The sequence below is a fragment of the Hyperolius riggenbachi genome, chromosome 8, assembly GCF_040937935.1.
Source record: "Hyperolius riggenbachi isolate aHypRig1 chromosome 8, aHypRig1.pri, whole genome shotgun sequence".
Taxonomy (NCBI): domain Eukaryota; kingdom Metazoa; phylum Chordata; class Amphibia; order Anura; family Hyperoliidae; genus Hyperolius; species Hyperolius riggenbachi.
This window is the reverse complement of record NC_090653.1, coordinates 290,834,297-290,859,471: the sequence shown is the minus strand read 5'-3', so window position 1 is coordinate 290,859,471 and position 25,175 is coordinate 290,834,297. Positions and strand designations below refer to the sequence as shown.

Sequence of the window (25,175 nt, the reverse complement as noted above, 5' to 3'; positions counted from 1 at the left end):
TAGGAGTTTCTGCTATACTCCTTATATTGGGCATAAGGGTAATGCACTGTGGGCTGAAAGGAAAAATTTACGTCAAACAATCAATCAATGTGGATGAAAAAATATCTGCCAAAAAATTTTGGAGAAAAAAAAAAAAAAAAAAAAAAAAGAGGAAGGCGTCTGCCAGGACATAGGAGCTGCCGCCCCAAAAATCCAAACCCACCAGCTCGTATGCCCTGGCAAACCTGATTTATCCATTCACACCGATCGATGTGGATGAACAAATCATTGCCAGAGTTCTTTTTTGATACAAAGTGTTTGCCAAAGCATATGAATCCCCAACACCACTCCTCGGCCCATATGCCTCGGCAAACGTATCTTTTTGACTGCGGAGGAGAAATCTCGTCCTGCAGCGCTGCATGCACCGACTTATGTGTAAGCTGACAGACGCGCATTGTTCTGTCAGGATGCACCATCAGTGCTGCAGCTGATTGGTCGGTCTGGATAGAAAAAAGAGAGAAGAAAAAAGACAAAACAATACAAAAAGGAGGAGAAGGCGTCTGCCAGGACATAGGAGCTGCCGCCCCAAAAATCCAAACCCACCAGCTCGTATGCCCTGGCAAACCTGATTTATCCATTCACACCGATCGATGTGGATGAACAAATCATTGCCAGAGTTCTTTTTTGATACAAAGTGTTTGCCAAAGCATATGAATCCCCAACACCACTCCTCGGCCCATATGCCTCGGCAAACGTATCTTTTTGACTGCGGAGGAGAAATCTCGTCCTGCAGCGCTGCATGCACCGACTTATGTGTAAGCTGACAGACGCGCAATGTTCTGTCAGGATGCACCATCAGTGCTGCAGCTGGTTAGTCGTTCGCTCGGTCCACCTGGAAGGTTATTGGATGGAAAAAGGAAAAAAAATACAAAAAAAAACAAAAAACAGGCAAGCAGCAAAGCAATTACTTCATTAACATTAATAAACTGAACTTTTTTAATAAAAACCTTAACATTGCAAACTAAACATTAGCTTCTTTGCTTACCTGTTTTTTGTTTTTTTTTGTTTTTTTTAACTTACCTCCCGAGGACAAACCTCTCCTCCCCCATGGGACAATGTGCGAAGTGCAAATCGCACAGAGTTGTGGCGAAGTACATTACGCATTTTGTCCCAAGTGAAAGGAGAGGTTTCTGGCAGCCCTGTGTATTACGCTCTCTCAAAACCAGATGTTTGGTTTCACACTGCATATTGACATATCCGGTGGGTCGAGCCCGCCGCACCGTATCGTCCAAAACAGACCTTCAGGGAATACCACAAGAGTAGCATTCGGCCTAGTAATGAACTGCGTCGCCATAGACTAACATGACTTCCGGGCCGATCGAAATTGCCACAGAAGCCACGCAGTAACGTAGGCATGCACTAGTGTTAAGTCAAGCACTTCCGGCGTAGGGGGGGACCGCAAAGTGTGACTTTCGCTAGGCATTTTGCCCTAACGCATCGCAGCAGTGTGAAATAGCACTGAGAGACCCTTGTGTGCCTACCGCTGTGTCTGTAGTTCCCTACTCTCTAATAGTGTACCTGCTCATGGTACCTCTCAAAACACTCCCCTAGGCATAGTCCAGGCTGGTCAGGGCAGCGGGGACAATAAACAGTGGTGTCACGCCTTGTTCCAGCCCTGCTGCAGACACGACAGCGTTTTCTTCGGATTCGGTGACCTGGGGTACTTGGAATCGGATAGGCGTAATGCCTTCCATGCAGCCTGCTAGTTGCATCTTGGGGTTGGGCCCGGGCACCTCCTGGATACAGGAGTTCCATAGTGATCTGTCTCTGAAATTGTAGAAACGATCCAGTTCTCCCAGCCTTACTGTAGAGAACAAAGCTGTTGTAAACTGCCAATTGAATTAAATAAAAGGACACTTTTTTATACCAGCGCCTTGTTTTGCGGGAAAGTAAATAGGGCGCTAACCTCTGGTCATTGAAGTCCACCCCTCCCATGTTGGTATTATACTCGTGGACGACAAGGGGTTTTTCAATGACCTCAGTTCGCCGTTGAATTTGGACTGTCGTGTCTGCGTGAATGGTGGACAGAAAGTAAACGTCCCTCTTGTCCTTCCATTTCACCGCGAGCAGGTCGTCAGCACTCAATGCGGCCCTCTGCCCCCGTTGAAGTTTGGTGGTAATGAGCCGTTGGGGGAAGCCCCGGCGACTATGCCGCACGGTGCCACAGCATCGGATTCCTTCTAACTTTAAGTGCTGATAGAGGGCCACACTTGAGTAGTAATTGTCCACATAAAGATGGTACCCCTTCTGGAACAAGGGTGACGCCAAGTCCCACACAACCTTTCCACTGCTCCCCAGGTAGTCAGGGCATCCGACCGGCTCCAATTTGGAGTCTTTTCCCTCATAGACTCTAAAATAAGATGTATAGCCTGTGGCCCTTTCACAGAGCTTATACAGTTTCACCCCATACCGGGCGCGCTTGCTTGGGATGTACTGTTTGATGCCAAGGCGCCCGGTAAAACGTATGAGGGACTCATCTACGCAGATTTGCTGTTCAGGGGTATAAGCATCTGCAAATTTTGATGACAGGTGGTCTATGAGGGGCCGCATTTTGTGGAGCCGGTCAAAAGCAGGGTGGTCACTTTCATGACAGGTTTCATCATCATTGAAGTGCAGGAAGCGCAGGATGTTCTCAAATCGTGTCCTGGACATGGCAGCAGAGTACAAGGGAACATGTTGTGATGGGTCTGTAGACCAATAAGACCGCAACACATTTTGTTTGATTTGACCCATGTTTAAGAGAAGGCCCAAAAAAATTTTAAGTTCGGAAACTTGGACTGGTTTCCACCGAAATGGCTGGGCAAGGAAGACATTCGGATTGGCGGTTAGAAATTGTGTGGCTTTACGGTTGGTCTCTGCCACGACTAGGTCTAAGAGATCCTGGGTGATGAACAGATAAAAAAAGTCTAGGGGCGATCCTAGATTATCTGTCATCACCTGGACTCCAGACTGGGCGGTGAAAGGGGGCAGTACGGGTGCGGCGGTATCAGGGGATTGCCAATTTGGATTTGCCAGCACCTCTGGTAAACTAGGGGTAGTACGGGCCCGTCTACTTGATGGCTGCGACTGGGGTGTTACTACACGTGCCACCGAACCAGTTTCAACTTCCACGCTGGTGCTCGCCACTTCACCAGGGTGTACGGAAGTACTGGTTCTAGGTCCAGGAGATGCTGTGCTGCCTGCCCCACCATGAAATCTCAGACCAGCACGAGCACCACTCTGCTGCCCTTGAGGCTGATCCTGCGCCACCTGCTGTCCAACGACATGGGGTGTGGTACGGCTGGCTCTAGCCGGGACCTCAACCTCGTCATCACTATCGGTCAGTGAGCCACTGCTCAATTCAGGTACAAACTCTGACCCAGATGATTCGTCGAATGGTTCGTCCCAATCGTCCTCATCCGACTGGGCCATGTACCTGAGAACCTCATCATCGGAATACCCCTTTTTTGCCATGGTGGACTGCTAAATTTAGGGGGTATTCCTCTGAGACTACCCAGAAAAAAGAGCACCTACTTAGCGAAAGGGAGTATTTGAGCGGTAGAAAGCTGTGATCACTGAGTTTTGATTAAAAAAAAAATCAAAACTGATGTTTACAGTGCACAGCTAGTGTACAGTGGTTTTTGCAGTGATCAGAAAAAAAAATTCTGTCACTGCGGTGGGGTGGGCTGAACGCAAGTGCAGGCGAGCGATCAGACCTGATCGGGCAAACACTGCGTTTTTTAGTGGATCCTAGTGACCCTAATAGATCTGACTGCGATCAGTAATGATCACTTACAGATACTATATAGTAACAATGTTGATTAGCGACAGTGATGACGCTAATTAGTGACTGTGGTGCAGTGGGCTGAGCACTAACTGACACTAACAAAGGGGCCTAGCTAACTGGCCTAACTGCTAACACTAGTGATACTAAAAAAGTGACAGTTTCCACTGATCACTGTTTTTAGATCACTAGGATAGTGACAGGGGGGTGGTGGCGAGTGGGGAATCAGAAGCAATCAGAAACAATCACAGGCCAATCACGGGACAATCAAAGCCAATCACAGGCCAATCACGGGACAATCACAGGCCAATCACGGGACAATCACAGGCCAATCACGGGACAATCACAGGCCAATCACGGGCCAATCACAGGCCAATCACGGGGCAATCACAGGCCAATCACGGGACAATCACAGGCCAATCACGGGACAATCACAGGCCAATCACGGGACAATCACAGGCCAATCACGGGACAATCACGGGCCAATCACGGGACAATCACAGGACAATCACAGGCCAATCACGGGACAATCACAGGCCAATCACGGGACAATCACAGGCCAATCACGGGACAATCACAGGCCAATCACGGGACAATCACAGGCCAATCACGGGACAATCACAGGCCAATCACGGGACAATCACAGGCCAATCACGGGACAATCACAGGCCAATCACGGGACAATCAAATACAATTACGGGACAATCAAATACAATGACAGCACAATATGACAGCACAATCAAATACAATGCACTGGGAAGGTGATTGGGGGGGGGGGGGGGGGGTCTGAGGGCGATCTGAGGGTGAGGGGGGTTGATTAGGTGCCCGCACGGGGCAGATTGGGTCCTGATCTGATGGGTGGCAGACACAGGGGGTGACCGATGGGAGGTCAGTGAGTGATTACAGGGGAGAATAGATGTAAACAATGCACTGGGGAGGTTATCAGGGGGGGGGTCTGAGGACAATCTGGGGGTCTGGGTGGGTGATCAGGTGCCCCCAAGGGACAGTTTAGGGTCTGCTCTGATGGGTGGTGGTGACAAGTGACAGACAGGTGATAGACAGGTGGTCAGTGGGTGAGGCAGATGCAGTACAGTATACAGTATACAGGGGTGGGGGGCTGGGGGGGGGGTCTGGGGGGATCTGAGGGTAGGGGGGGGTGATCAAGGGACCCTAGGGGGCAGTTAGGGACCTAATCTAAATAATAGCGTCGGCAGATAGTGGCAGGGGGTGATTGATAGGTTTATTAGGGGGTGCTTGGGTGCAAACTTGGGTCTGCTGGGGTGGTCAGGGGGGGTTCTGAAGGCTGGGGTGGGCGATCGGGGGGTCTGTGGGTGTAAAAAACCTGTTCTGTGCTTGCTCTAACAGGGCTGCCTCCTCCTCCGAGATCCGTGCGAAGATGCGTGCAGAGGAGGAGGAGGCAGCCTGTATAATACACTTTGTTACGTAAACAAAGTGTATTATACAATACTATTGGCCAGATCGTATTTTTAAACCCCGCCGGCGCTGCTAATTGGCCGGCGGGGTATCGGGCAAGGTGGGCGGGACCTTTCGCCGCGGGGAGCGCGCGTCATAGATGACGCGATCGCTCCCCGGACACGCCTTAAGGACCCGCCGCCGTCAGGCGTATTGCGGTCCTTAAGGCGTCCACTTTGCCGCCGCCCATGGGCTGTGGGCGGTCGGCAAGTGGTTAACAGGAAATAAATATGGCAGCCTCCACATTCCTCTCCGTTAATTTTTCCCCTTAGGTAGTAGTGGTTGATTCTATAAATATCCTACCTTGCAAGTACAGTGAGTTACGCGATTAGCTTGAACCGTGGTACTCAAGTAGCACGATCATTGCTGCGGTAACGTACTTTATATACAGTAATGCTTGTTAGTAACACGCGTTACCGTAGCAACTTATTGCGTAACTCGCAATCCTTGAAGTTAGTGCACAGCAATATTTCCCTATGTGAGCTTGGTAATATTACACGGTATAGAGAATGAACCCCGGTGTATGCATAGCTAACAACTAGTCCCTCTGTCCCCCAATCCCTCTGTTCCTCTTTCCTCCTCATTTGTCCCTCTTTCAGGACAGATGTACAGATTTATGTAAATATACAGTATTTATTTTTCTACTGAAAAATGTAACTGCTTCCGGACCGGAGCAGTACGAATCTGCGTCCAGCAGGTGGTGCTGCGGCTCTGACTGGATGTAGATTCTACTGCTTCGGCACTCTGCGCTACCGCCGTTTTCGCCGATCTGCACCCGCCGCAATTCGCTCGTTCTGCCGTCTCTATGACAGCAGAGCTCTGTGAGCCAGTGAGCAGCCGCTTTCATTGGTTCCTGACCGTGTGATCACTGAGAGCCAATCACACTGGCTCATATTGATAGACAGCGTTAGGAGCCAATGAAAGTGGCTCCTGACCAGCTGACAGCAATCTGCCATCATAGAGACAGCAGAGAGAGGAGCCTGCGGCGATGGAGCAGCGTCGTGAGCGGCAGGTATGTGCAGCGATTCGTCGGGAGGTGGCGTTTTACGGCACCAGCAGTCTCTGGTCCTTAAAGGGAACCTAAACTGAGAGAGATATGAATGTTTCCTTTTAAACAATGCTAATCTCTTTGGCTGCAGTAGTGGCTGAATCGCACACCTGGAACAAGCATGCAGCTAATCCAGTCTGACTTCAGTCAGAGCATCTGATCTGCATGCTTGTTCAGGGGCTGTGGCTAAAAGTATTAGAGACACAGAATCAGCAGGGGAGTCGGGCAACTGGTATTATTTGAAAAGGAAAAATCCATATTCTTCTCAGTTTAGGTTCCCTTTAAGGGGGCAGAGACTGCTGGTACGGAAATGGTTAATTGACACTAAACTTTATTCCCATCCTTTAAATTGATATATTTCTTATTTTTTTAATGTTACTATGAAGGAAAATAAACCAGAATAGAAAGGACCAGTGTGATTTCAATTATAAAACAACATATTTTTCTTATGAAATCTTTATAGTATGCGTGACTAGGGGTGTGTCAAGGGCGTGGTTAGAGGTGTGCCAAGGGAGGGCTTAAGTGTCCCTCTTTCTCATCTCAAAAAGTTGGTAGGTATGGTATACGTTCTACACAAGTAAAGCTTGTCATAAATGTTTAAATTGGACCTGAACTCTTGCACAGGACAGAAGGAAAAAATATTGAAATGCACCCTGTATGTATTTAGAGAGTGTAGCCGGTCTAATCCCCCCCCCCCCCCCCCCCCCATTTGTGTCACCTGCCCTGTCAGATAAGGCAGATGAGCTCATCAGAAAGCACAGGACATTAACCATATATCTGCTCCCATGAAAGCAGGAAGTAGAAACACTGCAGATTTATTGCAGGATCTGTATCAGCTGTAACAAAGACATGTTTTTCTGTAAAGGTAATGATGCTGTTGCTTATCTTTTAGAACAGAGAGTAAGTTCTGAGTTGAGGTCCCCTTTACCTTTGTGAGAGTTGCTAATGTTGTAATCCCCAGTAGAGTCCTTCCATAGGGTCAGCTTTTGTTGAGTAACGCTGTCAGTCAGAGTTGGCCTATAAGTTCATGTGACCGGTTATGTGTAATAATCATATAATAACATGGCCATACCAGATTTCCTTTCTCTCCGGGGGGTCCTTCCTTGCCGGGGTGGCCCTGTGGGAAGAAGCAGACAGAAGATCAGACTTTGGCGCGGATCTCGCCTCGTTTCCACCTCGCTAAACAGGACGTACAGTCAGCGGCACACCTGGGCTCAGCGCATCGCCAGCCAACGTGGATCTCGCATAAACACCCTGACGCCGCGTGCATACTAATGAGCGCGGCCCCCGCTGAAGCTCGCACGCGGCCGTGCACGGGGAGAACGCTCTCCGCATAGCCGTTTACCGCTCTGTTTTGCTTGTTTAGTGCTCTTCAGCTAAAGTAATTAAATATATTTTGCTCTCGATAGTGCTTTGTTTATATTCACGCTGTGCTGCCTGTGTGATCCCGAGCACAATCTGCACTCTCCGTAATTGGAATTACTCGAAAAGGGGCCAAAAGACTGCGGCGAGCGGAGGAGCGAGCCAAAAAGTGGGGCGATGGGAAAGGGGGGAGGCTCTATATGGGGGAAGGGGGAGCAGGACACATCCAGGTTATCTACAGACATCTAGGAGTTTGTAGGAGTTATCCCCAATACTTATAGTCTTTAAGGCTGGTTTCACACTCTGAATTGGCGTCAGCGTTGCGGTGCGCCCGCCGCCAAAAACCGGCCTTCAGGGAACACCGTGTTAGTGCACGGTGTTCCCCGTCTGGCATCCGTCCAAACAGGAAGTGACACTCGCGGTTACTTCCTGTATCGGGTATGCGGAAGTGCATGGAAGTGTATTGTAAAAATACACTTCCACATGCAACGCCGACGTGACCCTGCGTCACCATAGACTGACCTGACATCCAGGCCGACGCATATCGCCGTAACGTAAAAATGCGCTAGCGTTAAATTGGGTACTTCCGGTGCAGCGTACTGCAATGTGGGAAGTATGACTTTCCCTAGTGTCTTATCTCTCCACCCCCTGCTGATGAAAGCTTGTGTTTGCTCTCTGCTAATGTGTGCAATAAAATAATTACATCCGCCCTTATCTGCCTGAAATTTCTGCAGTTGGGCAGGCCTCAGAAGTAGAGTAATAAAGGCCTCTGCTAAACTTTTAAAAGGTAAAAGGGAGGTAATTTCTTTTTATCAATGAAGCTCATTGTCAGCATGCATTTTTAATGTGCTATTGAAATCTCCTGGGTGCTAAAAATGGTGCTGCTCATTCACTTTAACACTGCCCATGGGGCGGGGGGCTATGCATATACATTTGGAGGGACACCGGCCGGGGCTCAGTCATCGCAATATGGAACGCTGTTACTATTGCGCACCCACTCTAGCCATCAATCCTTTCGACCAATTTTGGCTTGGAAATCGATCGAAAGGTTGATCATGTGGACATGTTGCTGTAAAAAATGATATAATGAATTGTATGAGTAGCATGGCTAATTACTAGAATATTAGTAGCAAAGAAAATATTCTCATATTTTTATTTTCAGGTATATAGTGTTTTTTATAACATTGCATCATTCTATAATATGTGCAGATTACACAACACTCAGCATTCAAAATGATTCTTTCAGAGCAGTCTGTGAACTAATGACCTCTCCTCTGGAGTGAAAAAGAAAATATGATTGACAGTTGAGATAACAAGCTTCAGAAGACAGAGCTCTCAATGGCTCTTTTTTGCATAAACAACAACTGGAGTTTATTAACTCTTCCTGTACTGGAAACAATATTAGACTTATGTCTCTGCTCCTAATGTTTTATTTCTTACCTGTACTACACATACAAATCATTATATCACATATATTTTTTTTCGCTTCAGTGTCTCTTTAAGCTCTAGTTCAGCTTGAGTTCCAAAAAAGCAAAGTTAATACTGCAATGTGTCAGCAGCAGCCAGATCCTCACAGCCAACAGCCGGCAGGTTTCTCTTCACTCCCCTTTTCCCCATCCATGGCAGTAAGGCTGATAACTTGTGCCTGAAGTTACACGGTCTGTGCCAAGGCGTGGGGAGGAGCAGGGCTGGCTGTGATCCGCCCTCAAGGATCCAGTTTACTCTGCTAAAGAGTATGTTAGTGAGGAGCTGGCCGCCAGTTACCTGCTGCAGCAGTACGCTTACATCTTTTATACTTTATGCAGCTGCTCTGCACATAGTCCCCTGTTCTATAATGCAGACCTCAATCAAAGAGTACTGGATACTTACAGGGGGTCCGTCCGCTCCAGGCATACCGGGCAGGCCAGGCTTTCCAAATGGACCCTGAGGACACAGAGAAGAAGTTAAGCAGTTTAGAAGTCTCTAAGCATTTCTCTTTAGATTCTGTTCATCTACAAATCCCACAATGCACCATAGCTCCCAACTGACCCTCTTTTGGAGGGACAGTCCCTCTTTGGGAGGGACAGTCCCTCTTTGGGAGGGACAGTCCCTCTTTCTTTCTCATTTGTCCCTCTTTCAGGACTGATGTACAGATCTGTGTAAATATATGTATTTTCTACTGAAAAATGTGTGTAACTGACTCTAAACTTTATTCCCATCCTTTACATTGATATATTTCTTATTTTCAAACAGTGGCATAGCTAAGGTGCTATGGGCCCCAGTGCGTGTTTTACATTGGGCCCACCAAGCACTCTATACATACATTACTGAAATTGGTTGCACCACCAATCGGGCATGCACTTGGCGGCACTGATTTTCATCTGATTCGAAACTAATTGTCGAATCGGATGGTTGATCGACTGTCAAGTCGCTAAATGTATGGGCACCTTAAAGAGACCCTGAACCTCCTAAATTACCTCCTTTTTCTCAGCCAGCATTAATGGCTTAGCTGAAACGCCACTATCCCACGGCAAAACAAGGCTTTAACCACCCCCAAATACCGGGGCAAAAATCCACGACTTTCAAAGTCATGGATATTGCTGGCCAGGGAGGCGGAGCTTTGAGCTGCAGCTCTGCCTCCATTCATGTCAATCTCCCACGGATCTCGGCCTCCTCCTGCCGCTCTCAGTGAAGGAAGACTGAAAGAGGCGGGGAGAGGCGGAGATCCGTGGGAGATTGACGCAAATGGAGGCAGAGCTGCAGCTCAAAGCTCTGCCTCCAACAGGAAGAAGACCCGCAATTTGCCCCGGGCATTTCGGGGTGATTAAAGCCTCGTTTTGCTGTGGAATAGCGGCGTTTCAGCTAAGCCATTAACGCTTAAGAATACTGCCTAAAAAAGTGGCATTTTAGGAGGCTTCAGACTCTCTTTAAGGCGATGCGTAACATGTTAGTGCTTTATAAATAAATTATAATAATAACAACTGTAAGAAGAGCCTTTTTCTCCATATGTGAGCTCATTCTGATGCACAGGAAGCTGCAACAGCTCCAAACATTACCACCATTGTTTTTAGTTACATATTTGTAAATTTGTGCTTAAAGAGGAACTGTCGCGAAAATCATAATATTTAAAACGTATACAAATAAGAAGTACATTTCTTCCTGGGTAAAATGAGCCATAAATTTCTTTTCTCCTATGTTGCTGTCACTTACAGTAGGTAGTAGAAATCTGACATTACCGACAGGTTTTGGGCTAGTCCATCTCTCCATAGGGGATTCTCAGCAAGGCTTTTATCCTATACAATAAAAGGCAAGTGTTGCTGCGTCCGTCCGTGTATCAGTGCTTTTTAGCACTGCGCATGTGCAGGGACAGACGCAGAGACACTGCCAGGAGCCGGGGGAGGACGTGGCCAGCGTGTGTGTGCGCGGCATGCGTGCGGGCGTGCGCCAGGCAAAGTAAAGATAGACCTATCCCGTTTTTAAACGGGCTAAGGTTACTAGTTTTTTATAAAGACACTCCCTGAAAAAGATTTATACAAATATGCTGTGCAGCCTCCCTGCTCACCGTACATCTTTTGGCCACTGCCATTCACTAAATGCATTTTGAAAATAAGGAAATCCCTGAGAACCCCCTCCCCCCATGAAGAGATGGGCTAGTCCAAAACCTTCCCTTTCTTTAAGATTTCTACTACCTACTGTAAGTGACAGCAACATAGGAGAAATGTAATTTATGGCTCATCTTACTCAGGGAGAAATGTACTTCTTAACTGTAAATATATATATATATTTTACATTTTAAGATTTCCGCGACAGAGGTCCTTTAAATAAGAAGCCCTCAGATAGTACTCTGTTCCTCGCGTGAATAGCCCCCCCAGTCATGCCACAGCGCAGCCCTTCGCTTGCATTGAGTCGATATGATGCACTGCGTAATTTACAGCGCGGATAATGGAAACACGAAAGGCGTGCTGCTCTGCGTTGTCGTATAGGATTAATGTAAACATTTCATGGGTAATAGAGGCGGATGGCGTTCCCAGCCGCACGCATTAAACCGGGGAAGAGGAGAGGATGACAGGTCTGGTGCAAACAACGCGTTAGCAGCAGATGGTGCGTATAGCGGTGTAAGTACACAACAGCTGCTCGCCGTCACGTTACCTTCTCTCCCGGAGCACCGATAGCTCCCTGCGGACCCGGAAGACCCTGCGGGGGGAAAAAAACACAGATTTATTTCACACGTTTTCTGCCAATATCTCCGTTTTAAGATTTAAAAAAAAAAATACTGCAGTCATTTCTTTTTCTTTTTTATACATTATATATTTTTTTTTTACTTGGCATTCTAATTCTTTTACAGAATGATTTTGCTTTAAAAGCTGCCAAAATGCTTAAAGTGTGTGAAAACAACTCGCAGGTGTTTTTGGTACTATCTGTGATGTCAGATTTGCATTTTCTAGACTCGGGAGGCCTGAAACGTGAAGGATGTGATTTCCTTTTAACCAATTTGTAGCTTCAAACGAAACTTTTTGTTAGAAGACTGCTGGTGCGCTCCAAACCTCGGCCAGGAAATCTCATTGGGCTGCCTAGTGGGGGCGGCAGTAAGAAGTTATATTTCCCTGGTCTGTACAGCTTATTCTCTTCCTCCAGCGGAGGATCTGAACTACCGACAGGTCTTCTGGGTCCCGATCACATGATATGACATGTGATCGAAATGCAGGGGACTGTGTCAGCGTTACAGCACCATCCAATAGTGAAAGAAGGGTGATCGAAGAGTCACTCCTCTTCCGTCACCAGATGGCGCTGTTACACTTGTTTCCTGGATCCTGATCACGTCATATCATGTGATCGGAACCAAGAAGACATGTCGGGAGTACATCACAGCTGCAGTGGAGGAAGGCAGCGAACCAGCCATCCGGACAGGTATGTATGAGAGCTTCCTGCTGCCCCTCTACCCTGCGCCACATACTCTGCCGAGTCTGCCAGGCTGGGGAGGGCACACTCCCCTAGCAGTAGGAAAGATTCGGCCCAATTTACTTTGCAATGCCGATTGCCTGGCTGTCCTGCTGATCTTCTGCCTCTAATGCTTTCAGCCATAGCCCCTGAACAAAAACCAGCACTGGCCTAATTAAAGGGACATTAAACTTTCTGTAATAAAATGCTATGAACGTAGTCCAGCGCAGGACGGGTCCACGGTCAATTTAATGTAAATAAAAATGAATATTAGAAAAATATGAAAATGACATTTCAGTTTGTGGCCAGATAGGAATTTCCAGATCTGACAGGAAGCTCATGCTGCACTTCCTGGCAGCCATGACAGCAGTACTCTAATTGGAGTACTGACTGCACAAAACGCCCACGTTTCTCAATAGGTAGTAAGCTGCACAGTGAGGCCGGTTTTACACTTGAGGTGCGTGCGTTAGAGATGCAATGCCTCGTTGCATCACACTGCAAAACAATAAAAATCACAAACATATGAGCTGCGGCAGAGTGCGGAGACAGGGTCATATGCATAGCGTCAACCCCCCCTGTGACATACTTACTACTGGACTGGAAATAAGTCACTGGGCAGATCCCCACCATTCCATGCTTATGCGCCACAATGCAGAAGACAACCTTTTTTAAAGGGTATGCGTTGCCCATTGCATGTATTACTTCCGCCAACGTGGAAGTCCGGCGGTAATGCGCTGTGGACTTTTGCGGCAGCTCGGGCACTTCCGGTGTGCCGTGGTAAGTGTGCTAGGCCTCATTGGCTTGCGTTGCTGTGCTGTTACCCTGCGGTAAAACAGGGCAACACAACGCACACTCGCAATGCAAGTGTGAAAGGGGCCTGAAGCAGCCAGCGTTACTGGTCATCAGCCTTGCAGTAATTCAACAGCTGGCAGCAAACATTCCCACTCCTATCTGCTAGCTCCAGCTAGGAAGCCTATGGAACGGCTGTATTTTATAGGTATGTAAAAAAAAATAAACAAGAGAAAAATAAGGTTTGCCCTCCGTCCTTACAATATACACAAGTGAACTGAACTGATTATATTTTTCTTAACAAACAGAGCCCCCCTTTAAGTTATCTGAAGGGGGAAGAAGACTCACCTGTGCGCCTGGGTTGCCCTGCTGGCCTGGTGGCCCCGGTTCACCTTGAGGTCCCTGGAAGAAGAGAATTGAAGAATAATCATACAGTCATAGCTCCCAACTGTCCCTCTGTCCTCCTCATTTGTCCCTCTTTCAGGACTTTGTCCCTCTTTCTATGTAAATATATATATTTCTCTACTAAAAATGTGTTTGATTGACTCTAAACTTTATTCCCATCCTTTATATTGATACATTTCTTATTTTCAGATGTTAATATGAAGGAAAATGAACCAGGATAGAAAGGACCAGTGTGGTTTGAATTATAAAACAACAATATTTTTCTTATGAAATCTTTATGGTATGCGTGACTAGGGGTGTGACAGGGGCGTGATCAGGGGTGTGGCTTAAGTGTCCCTCTTTCTCATCTCAAAAAGTCGGGAGGTATGAAATAATTGTCTGTCTATACATCACACTGGATCATTAGAGTCTCAGAACAATTAAAAAGAACAGCCTTCAGTAAGCCCCAAACAATGCGATTCATGGATTTCTCTCACGGAACGCGTTGTTTGGTACTAAAACATGATTGCCTATTGTACTGTTAGTTCAGATCTACTTGCACTCTACTTTATACACACTCCCTTCCATCTTTTGACATATTAGGAGTATTCTTAACTAGCTCCCCCCAAAATTGGTCTTAGACTATGATGGATAGATGACTATAGCATGGATTATAGCGACTATACGACTAAAGCATGTGAGCTCCTCTGAGGACAGTCAGTGACATGACTATGTACTCTGTAATGTGCTGCAGAGGATGTCAGTGCTATATAAATACATGATAATAATATGGTAGGACATTAGACTAGGACTATGGTAGGATTAGAGTGTGAGCTCCTCTGAGGACAGTCAGTGACATGACTATGTACTCTGTAATGTGCTGCAGGAGATGTCAGTGCTATATAAATACATAATAATAATATGGTAGGGCATTAGACTATGACTATGGTAGGATTAGAGTGTGAGCTCCTCTGAGGACAGTCAGTGACATGACTATGTACTCTGCAATGTGCTGCAGAGGATGTCAGTGCTATATAAATACATGATAATAATATGGTAGGGCATTAGACTATGACTATGGTAGGATTAGATTGTGAGCTCCTCTGAGGACAGTCAGTGACATGACTATGTACTCTGTAATGTGCTGCAGGAGATGTCAGTGCTATATAAATACATAATAATATGGTAGGACATTAGACTATGACTATGGCAGGATTAGAGTGTGAGCTCCTCTGAGGACAGTCAGTAACATGACTATGTACTCTGTACAGTGCTGCAGAAGATGTCAGTGCTATATACATACATAATAATAATATGGTAGGACATTAGACTATGACTATGGTGGGATTAGATTGTGAGCTCCTCTGAGGACAGTCAGTGACATGACTGTGTACTCTGTAATGTGCTGCAGAGGATGTCAGTGCTATATAAATACATAATAATAATATGGTAGGACATTAGACTATGGCTATGGTAGGATTAGAGTGTGAGCTCCTCTGAGGACAGTCAGTGACATGACTATGTACTCTGTACAGTGCTGCAGGAGTTGTCAGTGCTATATATGTTATTTGTAAGCCGGGGGGGTACTTACCACGTTACCCTTAGGGCCGACTGGTCCATCCATTCCTGCAACACCCTGGAGGAAGGAAAGGACATGAGTCACCTCCAGACAGTGCGATGATATCATACAACCCCCAGAATTCCCCTCCGATTACTCATACTTGTATCACTACTGTCTATTCTGAATTACACTGTCAGAATTTTCCTGACTCGGTTTACCCAACGCAGAGACCAGCTCTGAAGTCATCCTAATCAGAGCAGCCCTGAAGTCAGACTCATCCTAATCCCGCACAAGGAGAGGCATAGCTGCGGCCGCGACCTACAAACCTATTTTCTAATAAAATAACACAAATGCGCACAGCAGTGACTAATGAGCGCGATGCGTCTGCTGATCGTTAGCTGCTATTATTCACATGTTCTCTGTATGATATGCAAATACTTCCAAGTTCTTGCAAATGTGTGTAAATGTTTTATGCAAATACTAGTAGACCCAAGCCTATTTACAAACGGGCTCTAGGTCTTTCTCCTGCCGACGCTGCCAGTGCGCATGCGCGCAACTGCTGCGTACGCAACCGCCCGCCTTGCTCACCCGCCCTGCTCCCGTCCAGCTGTCCGTTACTGCGCAGTAGCAAAAAACAGCGACACCGGGAGATTATTATAGAGGATATGCAGCTTGAGATTGGACCAATCAATTTAAACCTGGGTGGGGCTTGATTGGCCCATTTTCCAGCTGCATATATAAGCATAAAAATGTACATATATTTGCATGAAATTGGAAGTATTTGCATATCATCGATCCTCCCTCGTAAAGACCCGCACACACGGTAGACCGCAGTCATCAGAAAACGAGCGATCCCCGGCGGTTAGCGACAAGTGAACAATCTCAACGCACAAGCGAGCTCAGCAAGGGCACAACGATAGTCTTCCGATTGAATCGTTACTGGAAGTGCAAAAATAAGAACCGGAAAGTGGCAGATACGCAGCACGTGAGGCACTTGAATGGATCGATCATTTGTCAGCGTTCAGTACGAACGCCTAATGCTGGGCATAGACTGGTTGATCCGGCGGCCGATTAGCCACCGGATCGACTCCAGCCGCGTCCCCGCTTGTCCGCGCGGATCGATTCCCGCTCGTCCCCGCCGGCGGTCCTTATCAGCCGCTCGATTCCCTGCCCTTGTCCGCCGGCGGGGATCGAGCGGGCGCGGGTCGAGCGGCTCGATCGGGCCAGCTGAATCTTATCAGCTGGCCTGGATCAGCTGGTCGATACACGGTACAGAAACGTACCGTGTATCCCAAGCATAACAACGATCATCATCCAAACTGATGCGCCACGGACGAAAATTACTGTCTTTTACAGTCTTTGGGACACTTTTTTTTTAAAATACGATTTTTGACCCAACTGGCCGTTTATCATTCATTTCTGACGGCTGCGGTCTAACGTGTGTACTTGTTATAATCCATTCCCACCTAAATGATGGAAAGAATCGCTACATTTCCCTTTCTGTTTACCCTCACAAGGAATGCCTGGCTACATGCAGTCCACAAACTACAAACAAGATGGAAGCAAACATTAAATGGAACCTGAGGTGTGAGACCTACGGAGGCTGCCATGTTTATTTCCTGTTAAACAATACCAGTTGCCTGGCAGTCCTGCTGATCTCTCTGGCTGCAGTAGTGTCTGAATCAAACACCTGGAACAAGCATGCAGGGAATCCAGTCACACTTAAGTCAGAGCATCTGATCTGCTGCATGTTTGTTCAGGGGCTGTGGCTAAAAGTATTAGAAGCAGAAGATCAGCAGGATAGCCAGGCAACTTGCATTATTTAAAAGGAAACAAACATGTCAGCCTCCATATCCCTCTCACATCGGGGTTCCTTTAACTAGCCTGGCTTCCTCTTATTCACAAATTGTACTGAGCGTGATATGAAGGCTGCCATCTATATCCCCTTGTAAACAATGCCACAGGTAGCCTTAAAGGGAACCTGAGCTGAAGGATATATGAAGGCTGACATATTTATTTCCTTTTAAACAATACATATTGCCTGGCTATCCTGCGGATTCTCTGCCTCTAATACTTGTAGCCATAGACCCTGAACAAGCATGCAGCAGATCAGGCGCTCTGACTGAAGTGCGACACGATTAGCTGCATGTTTGTTTCAGCTGTGTGATTCAGACATAACTGCAGCCAAAGAGATCAGCAAGACAGTCAGGCAACTGGTATTGTTAAAGGATACCCGAAGTGACATGTGACATGATAAGATAGACATGGGTATGTACAGTGCCTAGCACACAAATAACTAGGCTGTGTTCCTCTTTTCTTTCTCTGTCTGAAAGAGTTAAATATCAGGTATGTAAGTGGCTGACTCAGTCCTGACTCATCAGTAAGGGTCACACTGAAGTCACTTCCTGTCTGTGTCAGGACTGAGTCAGCCACTTACATACCTGATATTTAACTCTTTCAGGCAGAGAAAGAAAAAAAGGAGCACAGCCTAGTTATTTGTGTGCTAGGCACTGTACATATCAATGTCTGTCTCATCATGTCACATGTCACTTTGGGTATCCTTTAACCTCCTTAGCGGTAACCCCGTGTGTGACACGGGGTAAGCCGCCGGAGGGTGCCGCTCAGGCCCTGCTGGGCCGATTTACTTAATTTTTTTTTTGCTGGACGCAGCTAGCACTTTGCTAGCTGCGCCAGCACCCCGATCGCCGCCGCCGCGCGCCCGATCGCCGCTATCCGGTGCGGCGCGCGGCCCCCTCCCCCCCCCAGACCCCGAGCGCTGCCTGGCCAATCAGTGCCAGGCAGCGCCGAGGGGTGGATCGGGTCTCCCAATGACGTCCCGACGTCGGTGACGTCATTCCGCCCCGTCGCCACGGCGGAAGCCCTCCAGGAAATCCCGTTCTTTGAACGGGATTTCCTGATCGCCGGAGGCGATCGGCGGGGCTGGGGGGATGCCGCTGAGCCCTCGGCTCGCTACATGATTTAAAAAAAAAATAATTTAAAAAAAACTGCTGCGCTGCCCCCTGGCGGTATTTTTCATACCGCCAAGGGGGTTAAGGAGGAATTAAATATGGCTGCCTCCCTATCCCCTTTAAGCCTGGAATCTGGCTAGATGTTTAGCGTACCGATCTCGGCTCCAGTTTCGGCAGCCCGGTGTGTTTATATTCGGATGGAGGGAAGACGGGTGGGTGGAGTCAGCTGGCTGATGGTCCGGGGACACTTTGTGTACACTTATTTGGAGAACGTTGCTGAGGCTCGGCCTGCCGCTCAGCAATGTTTATTTCTTCCCCTCATCATTGCTGCCATGACAGATGTGTTTATGAGGCCTGGATGAGCGGCCCGCGCCCCTCCCGCTGTAACTTATCAGCCAGACTTTAATAAGGCCAGAAATTGTACAGTAATTCCCTGGTTCGGGCTCATTAGGCCTCTCTATGGCTGCTGCTGGGTTATGTTCCACATGACGGGGGAGACTGATGACTGCAGATCCAGCAGCTTGGGACGAGCGGCGCGCACAGTCTAACCGGCAGCTTCTCTGCTGCTGTGGCCCGATAGCCACGCCCAGCCAGCAGCGAGCGCACTGTCTACCCGGCAGCTTCTCCGCCGCTGCGGCCTGATAGCCACGCCCGGCCAGCAGCGAGTGCACAGTCTACCCAAAGCTTCTCTGCCGCTGCAGCCCAATAGCCACGCCCAGCCAGCAGCGAGCTCACAGTCTACCCGGCACCTTCTCCGCCGCTACGGCCCAATAGCCACGCCCGGCCAGCAGCGATCGCACAGTCTACCCAGCACCTTCTCCACCACTGCAGCCCAATAGCCACGCCCGGCCAGCAGCGATCGCACAATCTACCCGGCACCTCCTCCACCACTGCAGCCCAATAGCCACGCCCGGCCAGCAGCGATCGCACAGTCTACCCAGCACCTTCTCCACCACTGCAGCCCAATAGCCACGCCCGGCCAGCAGCGATCGCACAGTCTACCCGGCACCTTCTCCTCCACTGCGGCCCAATAGCCACCCCCGGCCAGCAGCGAGCGCACAGTCTACCCGACACCTTCTCCTCCACTGCGGCCCAATAGCCACGCCCAGCCAGCAGCGAGCACACAGTCTACCCGGCACCTTCTCCTCCACTGCGGCCCAATAGCCACCCCCGGCCAGCAGCGAGCGCACAGTCTACCCGACACCTTCTCCTCCACTGCGGCCCAATAGCCACGCCCAGCCAGCAGCGAGCACACAGTCTACCCGGAGCCTTCTCCACCACTGCAGCCCAATAGCCACGCCCAGCCAGCAGCGAGCGCACAGTCTATCCGGCACCTTCTCCACCACTGCAGCCCAATAGCCACGCCCAGCCAGCAGCGAGCGCACAGTCTACCCGGCACCTCCTCCACCACTGCAGCCCAATAGCCACGCCCAGCCAGCAGCGAGCACACAGTCTACCCGTCACCTCCTCCACCACTGCAGCCCAATAGCCACGCCCAGCCAGCAGCGAGCGCACAGTCTACCCGCCACCTTCTCCACCACTGTAGCCCAATAGCCACGCTCGGCCAGCAGCGAGCGCACAGTCTACCCGACACCTCCTCCACCACTGCAGCCCAATAGCCACGCCTGACCAGCAGCGAGCGCACAGTCTACCCGCCACCTTCTCCACCACTGCAGCCCAATAGCCACGCCCAGCCAGCAGCGAGCGCAAAGTCTACCCGGCACCTTCTCCACCACTGCAGCCCAATAACTACGCCCGACCAGCAGTGAGCACACAGTCCACCCGGCACCTCCTCCACCAGTGCAGCCCAATAGCCACGCCCGGCCAGCAGCAGGCGAACAGTCCACCCGCCACCTTCTCCACCACTGCAGCCTAATAGCCACGCCCGGCCAGCAGCGAGCGCACAGTCTACCCGCCACCTTCTCCACCACTGCAGCCTAATAGCCACGCCCGGCAAGCAGAGAGTGCACAGTCTACCCCACACCTTCTCCTCCACTGCGGCCCAATAGCCACGCCCAGCCAGCAGCGAACACACAGTCTACCCGGAGCCTTCTCCACCACTGCAGCCCAATAGCCACGTCCGGCCAGCAGTGAGCGCACAGTCTACCCGGCACCTTCTCCTCCACTGCAGCCCAATACCCACGCCCGGCCAGCAGCGAGCGCACAGTCTACCCGGCACCTTCTCCTCCACTGCGGCCCAATAGCCACCCCCGGCCAGCAGCGAGCGCACAGTCTACCCGACACCTTCTCCTCCACTGCGGCCCAATAGCCACGCCCAGCCAGCAGCGAGCACACAGTCTACCCGGAGCCTTCTCCACCACTGCAGCCCAATAGCCACGCCCAGCCAGCAGCGAGCGCACAGTCTATCCGGCACCTTCTCCACCACTGCAGCCCAATAGCCACGCCCAGCCAGCAGCGAGCGCACAGTCTACCCGGCACCTCCTCCACCACTGCAGCCCAATAGCCACGCCCAGCCAGCAGCGAGCACACAGTCTACCCGTCGCCTCCTCCACCACTGCAGCCCAATAGCCACGCCCAGCCAGCAGCGAGCGCACAGTCTACCCGCCACCTTCTCCACCACTGCAGCCCAATAGCCACGCTCGGCCAGCAGCGAGCGCACAGTCTACCCGACACCTCCTCCACCACTGCAGCCCAATAGCCACGCCTGACCAGCAGCGAGCGCACAGTCTACCCGCCACCTTCTCCACCACTGCAGCCCAATAGCCACGCCCAGCCAGCAGCGAGCGCAAAGTCTACCCGGCACCTTCTCCACCACTGCAGCCCAATAACTACGCCCGACCAGCAGTGAGCACACAGTCCACCCGGCACCTCCTCCACCAGTGCAGCCCAATAGCCACGCCCGGCCAGCAGCAGGCGAACAGTCCACCCGCCACCTTCTCCACCACTGCAGCCTAATAGCCACGCCCAGCCAGCAGCGAGCGCACAGTCTACCCGCCACCTTCTCCACCACTGCAGCCTAATAGCCACACCCGGCAAGCAGAGAGTGCACAGTCTACCTGGCACCTCCTCCACCACTGCAGCCCAATAACCACGCCCAGCCAGCAGCGAGCGCACAGTCTACCTGGCACCTCCTCCACCACTGCAGCCCAATAGCCACGCCGAGCCAGCAGAGAGTGCACAGTCTACCCGTCACCTCCTCCACCACTGCAGCCCAATAGCCACGCCCAGCCAGCAGTGAGCGCACAGTCTACCCGGCACCTCCTCCACCACTGCAGCCCAATAGCCACGCCCAGCCAGCAGAGAGTGCGCAGTCTACCCGTCACCTCCTCCACCACTGCAGCCCAATAGCCACGCCCAGCCAGCAGTGAGCGCACAGTCTACCCATCACCTCCTCCACCACTGCAGCCCAATAGCCACGCCCAGCCAGCAGCGAGCGCACAGTCTACCCGGCACCTTCTCCACCACTGCAGCCCAATAGCCACGCCCAGCCAGCAGTGAGCGCACAGTCTACCCGTCACCTCCTCCACCACTGCAGCCCAATAGCCACGCCCAGCCAGCAGAGAGCGCACAGTCTACCCGGCACCTTCTCCACCACTGCAGCCCAATAGCCACGCCCAGCCAGCAGCGAGCGCACAGTCTACCCGGCACCTCCTCCACCACTGCAGCCCAAAAGCCGCGCCCAGCCAGCAGCGAGCGCACAGTCTACCCACAGCTTCCCTGCTGCTGCGGCCTGATAGCCACACCCGGTCACAAGATAGTGCAGACTGCAGAGTCTACCCAACACCTTCTCTGCCGCTGCGGCCCAATAGCCACGCCCAGCCAGCAGCGAGCGCACAGTCTACTCGACACCTTCTCCACCACTGCAGCCCAATAGCCACGCCCAGCCAGCAGCGAGCGCACAGTCTACCCGGCACCTCCTCCACCACTGCCGCCCAATAGCCACGCCCAGCCAGCAGCGAGCGCACAGTCTACCCGCCACCTTCTCCACCACTGCAGCCCAATAGCCACGCCCAGCCAGCAGTGAGCGCACAGTCTACCCGGCACCTCCTCCACCACTGCAGCCCAATAGCCACGCCCGGCCAGCAGCGAGCGCACCGTCTACCCGGCACCTTCTCCACCACTGCAGCCCAATAGCCACGCCCAGCCAGCAGAGAGCGCACAGTCTACCCGGCACCTCCTCCACCACTGCAGCCCAATAGCCACGCCCAGCCAGCAGCAAGCGCACCGTCTACCCGGCACCTCCTCCACCACTGCAGCCCAATAGCCACGCCCAGCCAGCAGCAAGCGCACCGTCTACCCACAGCTTTTCCACCACTGCAGCCTGATAGCCCCGCCCAGCCAGCAGCAAGCGCACAGTCTACGTCACACCTTCTCCATCGCTGCAGCCCAATAGCCACGCCCGGCCAGCAGCGAGCGCACAATCTACCCACACCTCCTCCACCACTGCAGCCCAATAGCCACGCCCAGCCAGCAGCGAGCGCACAGTCTACCCGGCAGCTTCTCTACCGCTGCAGCCCAATAGCCACGCCTGGTCAGAAGAGGTACTTACGTGAGGTCCAGGGGGGCCTGGAGGGCCTTTTGGTCCCAGCAGTCCTCGTGGGCCCTGTATAAAAATAGATAAAACACAAGTACAGTTACCATGAGTATTAAAGAGGAAGAGTAGAGAAAGCAACCTTATGAATAAAATCGTTTGTTTTTGTTTGTTTTTTTCTAATATGCTCAATTGTTTGTGTTTGCCCAATAACTTTAATGCGGTCACGTGATCTCTGCGGAATGTTTGTCTACTGAGTTCTAAAGCCAGTAGAAAATATACCTGGTCTCCCAGAATGCTCTGGATAATAAACAGCCAAGGCTAAAGCCTGATACACAAATCCAATGTTGATAGGCCAATGATTGGCCAGTTTTACCTCTCCCATGTAGTTCGAGAGTTTACCTACATGATCTCTTCATGGTATTCAATGTCTATTGGCCCTCATACTACATCAAGGTGGTAGAATTGGTCAGTGATTGGCCAATCAAAATTTGATGTGTGTATGTATCTTAAAGAGAAACCGAGGTGGGTTCTAAGAATGCTATCAACATACAGAGGCTGGGTCTGCCTATACTGCCCAGCCTCTGTTGCTATCCCGATCCCCCCCTAAGCCCTCTCTGCGCTCTGCTATGCCCCCATAAATCATCAGCCGAGCTGTCGACACGCAGCCGGCTGTTTATCTCTTCATCTGTCAGTCTCGCCGGTCCCCCGCCTCCTCCATAGCTCCGGGGCCCCGCCCACGTCCCTTCCCTCCCCGCTGATTGTAGATTTAAACATAAAATAAAACTGTGGAATATCTTAAAGGAATACTGTAGGGGGGTTGGGGGAAAATGAGTTGAAGTTACCCGGGGCTTCTAATGGTCCCCCGCAGACATCCTGTGTTGGCGCAGCCGCTCACCGATGCTCCGGCCCCGCCTCCGGTTCACTTCTGGAATTTCAGACTTTAAAGTCTGAAAACCACTGCACCTGCGTTGCCGTGTCCTCGCTCCCGCTGATGTCACCAGAAGCATACTGTGCAGGCCCAGTATGGTCTGTGCTTGTGCAGTACACTCCTGGTGACATCAGTGGGAGCGAGGACACGGCAACGCAGGCGCAGTGATTTTCAGACTTTAAAGTCTAAAATTCCAGAAGTGAACTGGAGGCGGGGCCGGAGCATCGGTGAGCGGCTGCGCGGGCACAGGATGTCTGCGGGGGACCATTAGAAGTCCCGGGTAAGTTCAGCTCATTTTCCCCTGACCCCCCTACAGTATCCCTTTAAAGTCTGAAAACCACTGCACCTGCGTTGCCGTGTCCTCGCTCCCGCTGATGTCACCAGAAGCATACTGTGCAGGCCCAGTATGGTCTGTGCTTGTGCAGTACACTCCTGGTGACATCAGCGGGATCGAGGACACGGCAACGCAGGCGCAGTGATTTTCAACCTTTAAAGTCTGAAATTCCAGAAGTGAACCGGAGGCGGGGCCGGAGCAATGGGGAGTGGCTGCGCGGGCACAGGATGTCTGCAAGGGACCATTAGAAGCCCCGGGTTAGTTCAACTCATTTTCCCCTGACCCCCCTACAGTGTCCCTTTAAAACATAATTTTTAGGAGAAGGAAGATAGATTCAATTGTTTATTTATTTCGTTTATTTTCGCTTTGGGTGTCCTTTAAGCACCGCCTATAACTGTCCACGCCTGATAAATTTACCAGCAGTGAAATGTTCACATTACGGTAACTGGCTTTCTTCTCATTCTGTTTGTCTGAAGAGGTCTCAGAGCTTTGGTATTCGACGTGTAGCGATCAGCTTCAGTTATTTTGGCCCATTTTTTTTTGTTTTGAAGATGAAACAGAATATTAGTGTTATCATAGCTACGGCTGCTGAGGAGCGTTGTGGTCACAAGATGTTCCTCTTGGCAGGCCTTGGTTCGTGTACGGCGGGGAATTGAATCAGCGTCGTACAGAATGTTTTATAGATTTCTGCCCTGGCTGGCTGAGGGCCGGTGACTCAGGTCAGACAAGCTGCAGATAAGCGGAGAGCGTTGTGTCTACTGAAATAAGTCAATTCAGCGCAAACATCTTTAGTATTCCGGAAGACGCTGCGCCGCAAATCCACGTCTTGAGTGAAAAGTCCAACGGAACGGACATATTTTCACTAGAATACCCCGATGAGGGAAATGAGAACCTTAAAGGACATCCGAGGTGAAAATAAACTGATGAGAAAAACAATTGTATCTATCCTCCATCTCCTAAAAATGACTTTTCTTTAGATATCCCGCAGTTTTATATTTAAATCATTTTTTACGTTTTTTTTTAAAGTTTTTACTGTTTCATTGTCTCTGCTCAATGACACCGTCACTGATGTCAGAGCTCAAATCTATGAATTATTGACCCTTTTGTCAATAG

At 50.3% G+C, this 25,175-nt stretch overlaps 1 protein-coding gene across 2 annotated transcripts in view; it reads right to left on the bottom strand.

The window, feature by feature from the left end:
* The window catches only part of COL5A1 (collagen type V alpha 1 chain), a 468,893-nt gene that overhangs the window by 142,687 nt on the left and 301,031 nt on the right, over nt 1-25,175 (bottom strand). For both annotated transcript variants that reach the window (XM_068249145.1, XM_068249144.1), the window contains exons 21-26: nt 22,816-22,869; nt 15,367-15,411; nt 13,740-13,793; nt 11,814-11,858; nt 9,555-9,608; nt 7,396-7,440 (exon numbers count right to left, since the gene is read on the bottom strand). In XM_068249145.1, the coding sequence (XP_068105246.1) occupies nt 7,396-7,440; nt 9,555-9,608; nt 11,814-11,858; nt 13,740-13,793; nt 15,367-15,411; nt 22,816-22,869 (297 nt within the window). The remainder of the gene's footprint in view (nt 1-7,395; nt 7,441-9,554; nt 9,609-11,813; nt 11,859-13,739; nt 13,794-15,366; nt 15,412-22,815; nt 22,870-25,175) is intronic.